Source organism: Leptodactylus fuscus, chromosome 11 (genome assembly GCF_031893055.1).
Source record: "Leptodactylus fuscus isolate aLepFus1 chromosome 11, aLepFus1.hap2, whole genome shotgun sequence".
NCBI classification, from domain to species: Eukaryota; Metazoa; Chordata; class Amphibia; order Anura; family Leptodactylidae; genus Leptodactylus; species Leptodactylus fuscus.
The window spans coordinates 24,827,762-24,844,318 of NC_134275.1; the positions used below are offsets into that span (position 1 = coordinate 24,827,762).

General features: G+C 44.9%; 1 protein-coding gene across 1 annotated transcript; it reads right to left on the reverse strand.

Annotated features, from left to right (window-relative positions):
• Positions 1–14,493: 14,493 nt before the first annotated feature.
• Positions 14,494–16,342, reverse strand: CLDN2 (claudin 2). The gene has a single exon (XM_075260641.1). It carries the CDS (start codon positions 16,063–16,065, stop codon positions 15,367–15,369), a length of 699 nt encoding a protein of 232 aa, XP_075116742.1. The 5' UTR covers positions 16,066–16,342; the 3' UTR covers positions 14,494–15,366.
• Between the last annotated feature and the right edge of the window lie 215 nt (positions 16,343–16,557).

The following is a 16,557-nucleotide window of genomic DNA, read 5'->3' on the forward strand; positions in this document are numbered from 1 at the left end:
CATTCCTGGGAGGAGGGCTGAAACACCACCCTCCTCCGCTGTTAAATTGACCCCAGCTACGAGCTGGAAACGCTGCAACACTGGTGTGGGGAGACGTCAGCGGGCCGTGCTGAAGCTCATCAGCTTGGGGGCCAGACAGCACACTGCCTACAAAGTGAGTCATGCCATCCTCGATGAGACGGCAATGTGGTTTTTGCCACTGCACCTGGGCCCAGGCATGTTGTCATGTGTGATAATGGCCGTAACCTGGGATTGGCTCTGTAGCTTGGCAGCCTGCAACATATTCCATGCCTGGGCCACGTTTTTAACTCATTGCTGCTAATCATTTTAAAAAGGTACCCCAATGTTCCTGAGCTACTGGTGAAAGTGTGGCGCTTGTGCGGATAGTTTTTAAAGTCTATAGTTGCCGCTGCTAGCCTCTATGCACTCCTACAACGCCTGTACCTGCTGGAACAACGGCTGTTGTGCGACGTCTCCACACTGCTGGCACTAAACATATCATGTGTTGAGCAGAGTGTGTGAGCAGCACAGACCTTTGATGTAGTTCCAACTCCAAAACCCTCGGGTTCTTCAAAGTCAACTCCCTCAGTTGCTCAACCATGAGTGGCCATGGGTGGCAGACTTATGTGAAATCCCATCCCATCCATTGCACTGGTCACGAAACATTAGCATGCGCTCAGCACAACTTCGGATATGGCAGCTGCGTTAAGCAGGGTGCAGGGTACAACACAGACCAGGCCCGAGCACCAGGAACAGGTGTTAGAAATACTGCAGCATCCGCCATTTCCTTCCAATTTTGGGGGTTTGGACCCGCCACCGACTTGTCTGGACCTAAGTGGGGATCATGAGACACAGTTGCCATCAGGGCAAGCTGTGGTCATGTGCGGTTTGCAGTAAGGGGCCAGTGCGCAATTGGAAGAGGAGTTGGTGGATGACGAGGCCACCGACCCCACATGGACAGGGGTGATGTCTAGGGGCTAAAGCAGTGTAGATGTAGAGGGAAGCTAAATCAACAAAAAACCTGGGTAGAAGCAAAGGCATAAACTGGGGTGATGTTTAGGGGCTAAAGCAGTGTAGATGTGGAGGTAAGCTAATTCAACAAAAAAAAAAACAGGGTAGAAGCAAAGGCATAAACTGGGGTGATGTTTAGGGGCTAAAGCAGTGTAGATGTGGAGGGAAGCTAATTCAACAAAAAAAAACAGGGTAGAAACAAAGGCATAAACTGGGGTGATGTTTAGGGGTGAAAGCAGTGTAGATGTGGAGGGAAGCTAAACAGCAAAAACAGTGGGTAGAAGCAAAGGCATGCAAAACTCTACCCTGTTGGAAGACTTATTCCTAGGTCTGGAACACGTTAATGGCCCCCCTGGACAAATTACTGCCACTCAGGGGCCTAGTGTCACCAGGAGGGACAAGTATAGGCGCATGTTGTGGGAATACCTGGCCGACACCAGCTCTGTCCTCTCCGATCCCTCTGTGCTCTACAGCCTACACTTATTTTCTCATCTTTTTTTCTGCACTGCACATCTCTTGCCTGCTTCCTTTGGGATCTTACAAGTGGTGGTCCACTTCCAAAGATGGTAATTTCACTAGACAGTGTAACGGGAGTAGCTGAGGGATCGCTGTCTTAACCACTTTTTGGCACAAAATTAACTTCCAAAGCCAAATATGGTGCAAGTATATGATGCAAGGACACCTACACACCTATCTCTGACACATTGGGGAGTTCACCCTCATGCGCCCTTTTGGCCTGCACCATCATGCGCCTCTTCCCAGCCACTCCACATTTCCCAAGCTTTTCATTGCAGGCAGAAGTACAACACAACCCACCCCATGCCCAAGCCTTTAACAGCCTCATCGATAAACTGCTGGCCCTGGAGATGTTGGTGTTTGTTTATGCTTCTGGAGACCCAGGCCTTCCGTCAGCAGATGGCAGCTGGGGCACCTCCCTATGCTGGGCCTAGCCGTTACTACTTCTCTTGGTGTGCTGTCCCTGCCTTGCGCCTGCATGTGTCCCATAACATCAGTCGGGCCCAGAGCTCTGCGCTTTGCTGCAAGGTCCACTTGACCACCGACACATGGACAAGCGCCTGTGGTCAGGGATGCTGCAGTGCTTATCTTTAATGACAGGCAGGGTGAATGTGGTGGAGTCTGTTCCCCGGGTGCAAACTGGGGTGGCCTATCTCCTCTCCCAGGCCAAAATTCATGGCAGGAGTAGACTGAAACCCTACGATGCTGCAACCTCCACCCCAGCTACTAGCGGAAAACACTGTAACACTGGCATGGGGAGATGTCAGCAGGCCGTGCTGAAACTGATCAGCTTGGGGGACAGACAGCACAGTGCCTCCGAGGTCAGGGATGCCATCCTGGCTGAGATGGCATTTTTTTTTCCCTGCTACACCTGGGGCCTGGCATTTTTGTGCCTGTGATAATGGCTGGAACCTGGTAGCAGATCTGGAGCTTGCCAGACTCAAACACGGTCCACGCATGGCCCACGTTTTTCAACTTGTTGGTGCCATGTTTCTTTGAAACCTACACCATTGTGCCTGATATACAGGTCAAAGTGGGGCCATTTTCGTAAGTGAGAACTAGCCTCTGCTAGGCAGAAAACATTCAGAGCACACTCCTCTCATCTTCGCACCGTTGGCTGGCGGAGGAAGACGAGGGGGTTGGAGTGGCATCTGATGTCCCTGTCCCACACGAGGCTAGAGGGTGCACTTCAGTGCATCCCATTGCTTCACCACAAATGGTGTGAAGGGGAGTGGAAAATGGAGGAAATGGAGAGTGACCCTTACAGTTGGGGCCAGCAAAGGCATGCCAAGTAACACACTGGCACACATGGCTGACTTCATCTTGGGTTGCTTTTCAACACATATTTCACATCATGAAGAACAAATAATACTGGATTTTTACAAGCCTCGAACCCCGGTCTAGGTCTAATGTCTGTTCCTTTCTTATATTAGGGGAGAGGGGAAAAAAATTACTTCAGTGATACGTTTAGCGTACATAGACTGACTATTAATGTGCATCCCACTTAGTGTTGTTAGGGTTACACACCGTCACAACCTGGCTAAAGCTTCTATAGCTGTTAATAAAGTCAACATAACTTTATGGTATCCAAAAAGACAGCTGGTACCGACAGAGAGCAAGAAAAATGTCAACCAAAGCTGTGAGCTCTGAACACCCACAGTGACTTTGGCATCATCATCATTATAAGGGAGCGGGTGGTAATAAATAACTTGGCAGTGCCTAAAACCCAAAAAGCTTATACAACTATATTTACATTAAGATACACAAATGACACTTTTCAGTAGCATGTCATGAGACAAGCTGATAAGCTCTTCCTTTGTGCAGTGCTATTTGAAAGTTAAACGCTGCCTTTATTTTAATTCTGGAGAAGGTGCAGACATTAGATTTAGAACATGTTGTCTTCATTGTCCAAATCCTCTATATAGGTAATGTGTTTTTCGGGCCGAGCTGTCTGGGAACGAGCTGGTGCAGCACTGACAACCTGGGTGAATATGGCAAGAGCCTGAGATGTAGGGTGAATGAATCCCCAAATTATTTGTGGAATTCCCAGTGAGACAATGGCACTATCTACCAGTAGCAAAAATTGTGGGTGCACGTAACCCCAATATATTCTTTGAATTCCCAGTCAGACAATGGCACTGTATAGCAGTAGCAAAAATTGTGGGTGCACGTAACCCCAATATATTCTTTGAATTCCCAGTGAGACAATGGCACTGTATAGCAGTAGCAAAAATTGTGGGTGCACGTAACCCCCATATATTCTTTGAATTCCCAGTCAGACAATGGCACTATATACCAGTAGCAAAAATTGTGGGTGCACGTAACCCCAATATATTCTTTGAATTACCAGTCAGAAACTGGCACTATATAGCAGTAGCAAAAATTGTGGGTGCACATAACCCCAATATATTCTTTGAATTCCAAGTGAGACAATGGCACTGTATAGCAGTAGCAAAAATTGTGGGTGCACGTAACCCCCATATATTCTTTGAATTACCAGTCAGAAACTGGCACTATATGGCAGTAGCAAGAAATGAGGGTATTTGTAACCCCAATATATTCTTTGGATTCCCAGTCAGACAATGGCACTATATACCAGTAGCAAAAATTGTGGGTGCACGTAACCCCAATATATTCTTTGAATTACCAGTCAGAAACTGGCACTATATGGCAGTAGCAAGAAATGAGGGTATTTGTAACCCCAATATATTCTTTGAATTCCCAGTCAGACAATGGCACTATATACCAGTAGCAAAAATTGTGGGTGCACATAACCCCAATATATTCTTTGAATTCCCAGTCAGACAATGGCACTGTATAGCAGTAGCAAAAATTTTGGGTGCACGTAACCCCCATATATTCTTTGAATTCCCAGTCAGACAATGGCACTATATACCAGTAGCAAAAATTGTGGGTGCACGTAACCCCAATATATTCTTTGAATTCCCAGTGAGACAATGGCACTGTATAGCAGTAGCAAAAATTGTGGGTGCACGTAACCCCCATATATTCTTTGAATTCCCAGTCAGACAATGGCACTATATACCAGTAGCAAAAATTGTGGGTGCACATAACCCCAATATATTCTTTGAATTCCCAGTGAGACAATGGCACTGTATAGCAGTAGCAAAAATTGTGGGTGCACGTAACCCCCATATATTCTTTGAATTCCCAGTTAGACAATGGCACTATATACCAGTAGCAAAAATTGTGGGTGCACGTAACCCCAATATATTCTTTGAATTCCCAGTCAGACAATGGCACTATATACCAGTAGCAAAAATAGTGGGTGTATATAGCCCCAATTCTATTGCTAGGGGACTTGCAGGATATTTCTGAGGTGAAGGTGGGGGGGCACACCGTTGGAACGGGGATTTGGGGTGTATATATGGGGTATACGGGAATACACTGTCAGTGTGTTCCATTCAGGATCCTGGGAAAGCTGGGTTGCGGCGATTGAGCCCGTCAGTGCCACGTTACACTGACAAGCTTCTCCCTGGAATTGAAGTTATATGTAAGCCCAATATATTCTTTGAATTCCCAGTGAGACAATGGCACTATATGCAAGTAGCAAAAATTGTGGGTGCACGTAACCCCAATATATTCTTTGAATTCCCAGTGAGACAATGGCACTATCTACCAGTAGCAAAAATTGTGGGTGCACGTAACCCCAATATATTCTTTGAATTCCCAGTGAGACAATGGCACTGTATACCAGTAGCAAAAATTGTGGGTGCACGTAACCCCAATATATTCTTTGAATTCCCAGTCAGAAACTGGCACTATATACCAGTAGCAAAAATTGTGGGTGCACGTAACCCCAATATATTCTTTGAATTACCAGTCAGAAACTGGCACTATATAGCAGTAGCAAAAATTGTGGGTGCACATAACCCCAATATATTCTTTGAATTCCCAGTGAGACAATGGCACTATATACCAGTAGCAAAAATTGTGGGTGCACGTAACCCCAATATATTCTTTGAATTCCCAGTGAGACAATGGCACTGTATACCAGTAGCAAAAATTGTGGGTGCACGTAACCCCAATATATTCTTTGAATTCCCAGTCAGAAACTGGCACTATATAGCAGTAGCAAAAATTGTGAGTGCACATAACCCCAATATATTCTTTGAATTCCCAGTGAGACAATGGCACTGTATAGCAGTAGCAAAAATTGTGGGTGCACGTAACCCCCATATATTCTTTGAATTCCCAGTCAGACAATGGCACTATATACCAGTAGCAAAAATTGTGGGTGCACGTAACCCCAATATATTCTTTGAATTACCAGTCAGAAACTGGCACTATATGGCAGTAGCAAGAAATGAGGGTATTTGTAACCCCAATATATTCTTTGAATTCCCAGTCAGACAATGGCACTATATACCAGTAGCAAAAATTGTGGGTGCACGTAACCCCAATATATTCTTTGAATTACCAGTCAGAAACTGGCACTATATGGCAGTAGCAAGAAATGAGGGTATTTGTAACCCCAATATATTCTTTGAATTCCCAGTCAGACAATGGCACTATATACCAGTAGCAAAAATTGTGGGTGCACATAACCCCAATATATTCTTTGAATTCCCAGTGAGACAATGGCACTGTATACCAGTAGCAAAAATTGTGGGTGCACGTAACCCCAATATATTCTTTGAATTCCCAGTGAGACAATGGCACTGTATACCAGTAGCAAAAATTGTGGGTGCACGTAACCCCAATATATTCTTTGAATTCCCAGTCAGAAACTGGCACTATATACCAGTAGCAAAAATTGTGGGTGCACGTAACCCCAATATATTCTTTGAATTCCCAGTCAGAAACTGGCACTATATACCAGTAGCAAAAATTGTGGGTGCACGTAACCCCAATATATTCTTTGAATTCCCAGTCAGAAACTGGCACTATATACCAGTAGCAAGAATTGTGGGTGCACATAACCCCAATATATTCTTTGAATTCCCATTGAGACAATGGCACTATATACCAGTAGCAAAAATTGTGGGTGCACGTAACCCCAATATATTCTTTGAATTACCAGTCAGAAACTGGCACTATATAGCAGTAGCAAAAATTGTGGGTGCACATAACCCCAATATATTCTTTGAATTCCCAGTGAGACAATGGCACTATATACCAGTAGCAAAAATTGTGGGTGCACGTAACCCCAATATATTCTTTGAATTCCCTGTCAGACAATGGCACTATATACCAGTAGCAAAAATTGTGGGTGCACATAACCCCCATATATTCTTTGAATTCCCAGTGAGACAATGGCACTATCTACCAGTAGCAAAAATTGTGGGTGCACGTAACCCCAATATATTCTTTGAATTCCCAGTGAGACAATGGCACTATATACCAGTAGCAAAAATTGTGGGTGCACGTAACCCCAATATATTCTTTGAATTCCCAGTCAGACAATGGCACTATATACCAGTAGCAAAAATAGTGGGTGTATATAGCCCCAATTCTATTGCTAGGGGACTTGCAGGGTATTTCTGAGGTGAAGGTGGGGGGGCACACCGTTGGAACGGGGATTTGGGGTGTATATATGGGGTATACGGGAATACACTGTCAGTGTGTTCCATTCAGGATCCTGGGAAAGCTGGGTTGCTGCGATTGAGCCCGTCAGTGCCACGTTACACTGACAAGCTTCTCCCTGGAATTGAAGTTATATGTAAGCCCAATATATTCTTTGAATTCCCAGTAAGACAATGGCACTATATGGCAGTAGCAAAAATAGTGGGTGTATATAGCCCCAATCCTATTGCTAGGGGACTTGCAGGGTATTTCTGGGGTGAAGGTGGGGGGGCACACCGTTGGAACGGGTATCGGGGGTATATATCGGGTATACGGGAATACACTGTCAGTGTATTCCATTCAGGATCCGCGGAAAGCTGGGTTGCGGCGATTGAGCCCGTCAGTGCCACGTTATACTGACAAGCTTCTCCCTGGAATTTAGCTCTTACAGTCCTATGAAAAAGTTTGGGCACCCCTATTAATCTTAATCATTTTTTGTTCTAAATATTTTGGTGTTTGCAACAGCCATTTCAGTTTGATATATCTAATAACTGATGGACACAGTAATATTTCAGGATTGAAATGAGGTTTATTGTACTAACAGAAAATGTGCAATATGCATTAAACCAAAATTTGACTGGTGCAAAAGTATGGGCACCCTTATCATTTTATTGATTTGAATTCCCCTAACTACTTTTTACTGACTTACTGAAGCACAAAATTGGTTTTGTAACCTCAGTGAGCTTTGAACTTCATAGCCAGATGTATCCAATCATAAGAAAAGGTATTTAAGGTGGCCAATTGCAAGTTGATCTCCTATTTGAATCTCCTCTGAAGAGTGGCATCATGGGCTACTCAAAACAACTCTCAAATGATCTGAAAACAAAGATTGTTCAACATAGTTGTTCAGGGGAAGGATACAAAAAGTTGTCTCAGAGATTTAACCTGTCAGTTTCCACTGTGAGGAACATAGTAAGGAAATGGAAGACCACAGGGACAGTTCTTGTTAAGCCCAGAAGTGGCAGGCCAAGAAAAATATCAGAAAGGCAGAGAAGAAGAATGGTGAGAAGAGTCAAGGACAATCCACAGACCACCTCCAAAGAGCTGCAGCATCATCTTGCTGCAGATGGTGTCACTGTGCATCGGTCAACTATACAGCGCACTTTGCACAAATAGAAGCTGTATGGGAGAGTGATGAGAAAGAAGCCGTTTCTGCACGTACGCCACAAATAGAGTTGCCTGAGGTATGAAAAAGCACATTTGGACAAGGCAGCTTCATTTTGGAAACAAAAATTGAGTTGTTTGGTTATAAAAAAAAGGCGTTATGCATGGCGTCCAAAAAGAAACAGCATTCCAAGAAAAACACATGCTACCCACTGTAAAATTTGGTGGAGGTTCCATCATGCTTTGGGGCTGTGTGGCCAATGCCGGCATCGGGAATCTTGTTAAAGTTGAGAGTCGCATGGATTCCACTCAGTATCAGCAGATTCTTGAGAATAATGTTCAAGAATCAGTGACGAAGTTGAAGTTACGCCGGGGATGGATATTTCAGCAAGACAATGATCCAAAACACCGCTCCAAATCCTCAGGCATTCATGCAGAGGAACAATTACAATGTTCTGGAATGGCCATCCCAGTCCCCAGACCTGAATATCATTGAACATCTGTGAGATGATTTGAAGCGGGCTGTCCATGCTCGGCGACCATCTAACTTAACTGAACTTGAATTGTTTGTCCAAAATACCTTCATCCAGGATCCAGGAACTGATTAAAAGCTACAGGAAGCGACTAGAGGCTGTTATCTTTGCAAAAGGAGGATCTACTAAATATTAATGTCACTTTTCTGTTGAGGTGCCCATACTTTTGCACCGGTCAAATTTTGGTTTAATGCATATTGCGCATTTTCTGTTAGTACAATAAACCTCATTTCAATCCTGAAATATTACTGTGTCCATCAGTTATTAGATATATTAAACTGAAATGGCTGTTATAAACACCAAAATATTTAGAACTAAAAATGATTAAGATTAATAGGGGTGCCCAAACTTTTTCATAGGACTGTATAAGAGCTGTTGGTTGTCTTCTCCTTCCTATCCTAGCCTGTCCCTGCCTACCCAGAATCTAAGCCCTAGCTAACTGGACGGAAACCTCCGTCCCCGGTGAATTGCAAGCTCAGAATGACGCGAAGCTGGGCGTCGCTGTTCTTTTAAATTAGAGGTCACATGTTTTCGGCAGCCAATGGGTTTTGCCTACTTTTTTCAACGTCACCGGTGTCGTAGTTCCTGTCCCACCTACCCTGCGCTGTTATTGGAGCAAAAAAGGCGCCAGGGAAGGTGGGAGGGGAATCGAGTAATGGCGCACTTTACCACGCGGTGTTCGATTCGATTCGAACATGCCGAACAGCCTAATATCCAATCGAACATGAGTTCGATAGAACACTGTTCGCTCATCTCTAGTTATAATACTGTGTGCAAGGGTTACTATAAGGCATAATACTGTGTACAGGGGCCACTATGGGGCATAATACTGTGTGCAGGGGCCACTATGGGGGATAATACTGTGTGCAAGGGCCACTACGGGGCATAATACTGTGTGCAAGGGCCACTACGGGGCATAATACTGTGTGCAAGGGCCACTATGGAGCATAATACTGTGTGCAGGGGCCACTATGGGGGATAATACTGTGTACAGGGGCCACTATGGGGCATAATACTGTGTGCAGGGGCCACTATGGGGGATAATACTGTGTGCAAGGGCCACTACGGGGCATAATACTGTGTGCAAGGGCCACTACGGGGCATAATACTGTGTGCAAGGGCCACTATGGAGCATAATACTGTGTGCAGGGGCCACTATGGGGCATAAAAGTGTGCACAGGAATGTGGGGGGGGGGGGGTGTCGGTCGGGGTCTTCGGCATTGGTTGGGGGGAGCCCATGTCAAAAGTTCGCCACCGGGCCCTAGATATATATATATATAAAATCTGCAGCACAAGTCACTTTGTTATATAGTTTTTTGTGCATCACGTGGAAGGGATTTATTTCAATACCATCCACTATGCTGAAAATGTACTATAAATTGTTGATAGTCACCAATGAAATTGTGTAAACTAACCCATGGGGATTACACTATGAGTGGCTTTCCTGACAGTCTAACTGGGCTGTGAGGAATGCCCCTATGACTGTACTCGTTCATAGACTCGTGCGGGGGGGGGCTTCATTACAGCTAAGCATCATTGCTGGGAGGTAAGGAACACCCCCTCTGCAGTACAGGGCTATGGTCGAGCACTGTCAGGGGGTGTTACTCACAATCCAGTTAGACCAGGGGTTTCAAACTCGCATGCGGCCCGGCAAACAGTTTTGTGCGGCCCGCAGAAGCATCCTACAATGCATAATACAGTTTAGGTCCTACGTCAGCGGTTCTCAACCTGTGGGTCACGACCCCGGCGGGGGTCGAACGACCAAAACACAGGGGTCGCCTAAAGCCATCGGAAAATACATATTTCCGATGGCTTTAGCCGCTGAGAAGCCGCACTGCCTTTGCAGCAGGGAAGATCCTAGTGGGGTAAAGGACCTGTGATGACGTCGGGACCATGTGATCGGACTCTGGTGTGGGCGGAGCTATTCAGTACAGTGCCGAGTTACACAGGAAGGGAAGGCTGCAGTGAGTGGAGACTGGAAGGTAAGATGGAGGGAGGAGACAGCAAGTGTAAGCAAGGGGTGGGACGTGGATGCAAGCAGTGTGTGAGTATGATAGGAGGGGATGCAGGCTGTGTGTGAGCATGATAGGAGGTTCAGGCTGTGTGTCAGCAAGATGGGGGACATGAATCTGGGGGCAGAGATGGGGGGGACATGAATCTGAGGGAAGAGATGGGGGGACATGATTCTGAGGGCAGAGATGGGGGGGACATGAATCTGGGGCAGAGATGGGGGACATGAATCTGATAATACTCGTCTATGGACGAGTACTGCGAGCAGAGGGAGGGGGCGTTCCTCCCAGCTCTCACAGCACAGCGCGGTTGGCTGTGCTGTGAAGAAGGACGTCTCTGACTAACTGTCAGAAACTCCCTTCTGACCATAGAAGAGCTACGGTACCGGACCGTAAGCTCTTCACACTGGGCCCACATCGGGAAAGCCGACAGTGCGCTGAATTCAGCGCACTGTCAGCTTTCCGGCAGTATATAGAACTGCATGTGGGCAAAATGGTGAAAGGTCCTCTTTAAACATTGAGGTGGAATGAGGGGGCTCATGACACTGGGGGCAGACGAAGGGAGGGGGGAGAACGGCATGACCCCGGGGCAGAAATGGAGGGACATGAATCTGGGGGAAGAAATGGGGGGACATGAATCTGGGGGCAGAGATGGGGGGACATGAATCTGGGGACAGAGATGGAGGGGACATGAATCTGGGGGCAGAGATGGGGGGACATGAATCTGGGGGCAGAGATGGGGGACATGAATCTGGGGGCAGAGATGGGGGACATGAATCTGGGGGCAGAGATGTGGGGACATGAATCTGGGGACAGAGATGGAGGGGACATGAATCTGGGGGCAGAGATGGGGGGACATGAATCTGGGGGCAGAGATGTGGGGACATGAATCTGGGGGCAGAGATGGAGGGAACATGAATCTGGGGGCAGAGATGTGGGGAAATGAATCTGGGGGCAGAGATGTGGGGACATGAATCTGGGGGCAGAGATGGGGGGACATGAATCTGGGGGCAGAGATGGGGAGGACATGAATCTGGGGGCAGAGATGGGGAGGACATGAATCTGGGGGCAGAGATTAGGGGACATGAATCTGGGGGCAGAGATGGGGGGACATGAATCTGGGGGCAGAGATGGAGGGGACATGAATCTGGGGGCAGAGATGGGGGGACATGAATCTGGGGGCAGAGATGGGGAGGACATGAATCTGGGGACAGAGATGGAGGGGACATGAATCTGGGGGCAGATGAAGGGTGTATATGTAACTGGGGGAAAGATGGAGGGGGAACATATAGTTTACGGGTGACTGTAGGAGGATTATACAGTGTGGGGGCCACATGGAAAATGAATGGGCGGAGTCAACATAAAAGTGGGTGGAGCTAAATTTGCCGCAGTGCGGCCCGCCGACTGGCTCGGATCTTGCTCTGCGGCCCACATGCTGAGTTGAGTTTGAGACCCCTGAGTTAGACTGTCAGGAACGCCCTTATGACAGTAGGCAGAGATCAGTGCTGAAACTAACAGCACTGATATCTCCAGCCCCGTGACATATTATGTGAAAGCCGACAGTGTGCTGAATTCAGCACACTGTCAGCTTTCAAGTGGTAAATAAAATCGCATGTGCCTGAGGACTTTAATAAAACTACCGCTATTTTTTTATATATATATGTCCAAATGAAGTATGTTTGGCTGATAAATAGTGTAGGGTAATAATTCCACTTCAGGCTAAGGCCCCACATTGCAGGCTGCAGCAAAAAATGCGCTGCAGGAAAAACTGCGACAACACATCACGGTTTTTCCCGCAGCGCTTTCTGCTTCAATTATACTTATGGGGAAACCGCCGGTGTTTCCGCAGGTATAAGTGACATGCTGCGATTTCCAAATCCAGGTCGGTTTTGAAAATTGTAGCATTTTTGCAGTGTGGATTTTTCTGCAATGTGTGAATGGGAATCACTAGAATCCCATCCACTTTGCAGGGATTGTAAACTGCCACGGTTTTTACTGCAGCGTTTCCGCCATGCAGGGACCCATCCTCAAGATGGAAAGGTAAAAGCACAGAAATATTAGAATACTCCCATCTTACAATTATCCATCACACTAGATTGCAATGTAATTTGAAGTTAAACAGAATAGAACCTTAAAGGCCATAGGGCCCCTTCACACGGCGTAAGCGCTCGGCTCATTCCAAGCTGTACACATGATCGCTTCTAAACACTTCCCATTCACTTCAATGGGAGCGCGCATAAAGCCGGCTTTACGAGCGCTCCCATTGAAGTGAATGGGAAGTGTTTAGAAGCGCTTGCGTGTACGGCTTGGAATGAGCCGAGCGCTTACGCCGTGTGAAGGGGCCCTTATGATCAATGCTCATTGAACTTTTTATTCAGATCCAGGAGTGAATCTAAAATCAGGAGGCACCTAAGTCTTTCTTCTGACATTACTTTCTGGATTTATGCAAAAAATGAAAATGGAGGTGTCAAAACTACACCAAGCTAAGGCATCATTGTGCTTCACCAAGATGACTGAATATGCAGAGTACCTGAAGGATCTATAACAGACATGGCACTATAATGCTCATTGTAGAACACAAAGTCTTAAATGACTGTCCACTTTTGGATGTACACATAGTGACTAGAGATGAGCGAGTAGTACTCGATCGAGTAGGTATTCAGAGCTGGTTTACAAATAATCTCCTAGGGGCCAGATCTATGGAATGGGTGAATAGATTTATGTTAGTTAGTAGAGATGAGCGAGTAGTATTCGATCAAGTAGGTATTCGATCGAATACTACAGTATTTGAAATACTCGTACTCGATCGAGTACCACTCACTGTTCAAATGTAAAAGTTCGATGCAGAACCAGCATTGATTGGCCGAATGCTATACAGTCGGCCAATCAACGCTGGTTCTTCTCCTACCTTTAGAAGTCTTCTCCGTGCAGCTTCCCCACAGCGTCTTCCAGCTCTTCATTCACTCTGCCAGGCATCGGGCCTGGGCAGAGCCGACTGCGCATGTCCGCTTGTAGTGCGGGCATGCGCAGTCGGTTCTGCACAGGCCCGATGCCTGGCAGAGTGAATGAAGAGCCGGAAGAGCCGGAAGACGCCACAGGGACGCTGCACGGAGAAGACTTCTCGGAGGATCCAGCCCGACCCTCACTCGTGGACTTGGTAAGTATAATTTGATCGAATGTTGCCTACCCCTGAAACGAGCATTTTCCCCCATAGACTATAATAGGGTTCGATATTCGAATCGAGTAGTCGAATATTGAGGGGCTACTCGAAACGAATATCGAACCTAGGACATTTTACTGTTCGCTCATCTCTAATAGTGACTGAATAAACGGAAACCATTGTATAAAGTTGCACTGAAGAATAGTGATTTAGGCTCGGTTCACATTACATTCTGTGCCCAGGGCATGTGTCCAAGACACATGGTTTGATATGTCTAAAGATTATGTAAACAGCCTTATTTGTACCTTAGACTATTCTATTTTGTGTTTTTAATGATATCTTTGTCTTTTTCCTGTATGTACATAGCTTACTTGTAGCTACATTATACATGTTTGGGAATTAAGCTGAAAATAAAATACTGCATGTCGAGGAATACACGAGTACGACTTATGTGTGATAGTTATAGGTGTTTTTTAGGTAAATAGTACATCCTCCTCTGTATTAAAAGCAAGCAGACAATGGGATTTACAAAGGGTTTGTATTCTATTTGAAGCAGAATAATTCCATCCCTTTCCATAGTTATTGCACACACATTGAATACAACAAATAAAACACTCACATGACATTGTGCACGATAATAACACATTGGCTCAACAACTATTCACATGTACATTAAGAGTTAAATATGAAAACTTTAAATTCATAGGAGTGAGGAACTTTACAGGTAACAAAAAAATCATACAAATGACTTCCTGCTTTTTATATCAAATCATATTTAATGGTTCCTATGAAATATACAAATATGATTGCAAAACGTACAAAATGTTTAACTTAAGAAACTTTGTGTCGACAATGTGATTACAGTATAAGAAAAATGGAGTAACAGATTTTTACAAGCACATGGATTTGATACTAGATTTTGTAATTTGTTTTATTGCTCTTCAGGAAACGTATTGCGTATTTGCTCTACATACCACACCCTATAATATAAAGACGCTGCGACACTGAGTGATTTGAGAAGGACTTACTGTGATTTTTTAAGTCCATTTTTAGAAAATCAGAAGTTTTTTGCTTTAAACTGGTAAACTGACATTTAAGAATATAGATTGTGATCTGCTTATTTTGGAAAAAATATAAATTCTACGTAATATCATCACATGCTTGATAGTAGCTCACAGATGTTTTTAGCTATACAGGAATAATATCACTACATACTGTACAATACAAATGAATTGACAGGTTGATTTTCAATTGACACTGTCCTAGGTTGATGAAATCAGTTATAATAATAATAATTTGCATTTTTATTTCACCAGTTTTTGATTGTTGTACTTTGGTTATTTTTAATAACCTACAAAATGCACATGCCATAGTCCATGTTGGACAATACATTAACACATCAACCATACCTATATAGTGCACTGTCACTTGTCATATTCTGACTAGTTTATACATAGCCAGTAAGACTATAGCCACTTGTCTCTCTCTTAGAAGCCTGCGTTGTGCTGGCAGCGTTTCCTTGTCCTTTACCTGCCATCAGGGCTTTGCTCTGATATCTGCTGTAAAAATTTTGGTCAGGGTCTTTCGGTGGGCAAGAGGCGCATAGAATCGAACCTCCCAGTACAGAAAATATTGAAGAGACAATACCAAGATAGAGGGCAGATCCCAGCTCATACCTCTGGGCATCAGGAAGCAATGGGTTGTTAAAGTCTTGAAGAATGGTGTGCAAGTTCCAGCATATGGGCACCAAACAAATAATGCCACCTAGAATAAAAAAAACTCCACCAGTCACTGCCAGTTTATCTTTTCCAGGATTGCCTTGATTAAATATAGTACATTTCATGCCAAAAACTGTGAACAGAGTAGCAAGTGAAGAGACTACACACGATGTGATCATGAGGGCTTGGGCAGCCTTAGTTTCTTGCGGCAGTCCCAGCATGGAGTTATATATATCACATTGGGTGATACCGGTGCTAAAAACAGCACATTCCATCCAAAGCCCTTTATTAAAGCCAACAGCAGTCACAATACTGGCTCCAATATAGGAACTAACCTTCCAGTCAGGTAATAGTGTAGTAATAACTGTGCCAAGAAGACCCAAAACGGCCAGGAAGTAACCCATCATCTGCACCCCAACCGAAGTCATATTCTTCTTCTTCTTCTGATTGTATCTTTATGGCAAATGATCAGCTGTTAAAATTCTTCTTCTCAGCTTCTTTCCAGTAAATAGATGTTTTTGGATTGTTCTTTTCCTGGAAAAAACATACTATTCAGTGTAAGCTGTCTTCATATATGAAGTATTTTCCTTATGCCAGGAACTTTATTCTGCTTTTCATGCTCAGTGTAATTACAACGCTGTGACTTGCTTCCAGCTGGGTGGATTTGATGTCACATTGAGTCCAGTTTATATTGAGATTAAAAGTGAGGAGGTGAGAACAGAATGAAAGGAGGAGGATGAGAGAAAGCAGGAGTTAGCTGGGGGGTTAAATATTCACCAACACCAATTGATTTAGAAAATGCTCCTTGACCGTGTTATCTGTGGAACATAGAAATCAAACAGACCGCCGTCCGAGAGCTGTGATCTCCTACCAGGCCAACAAAGAAACCTACTGGCATTGTGCAACCCACTTCCACCTTA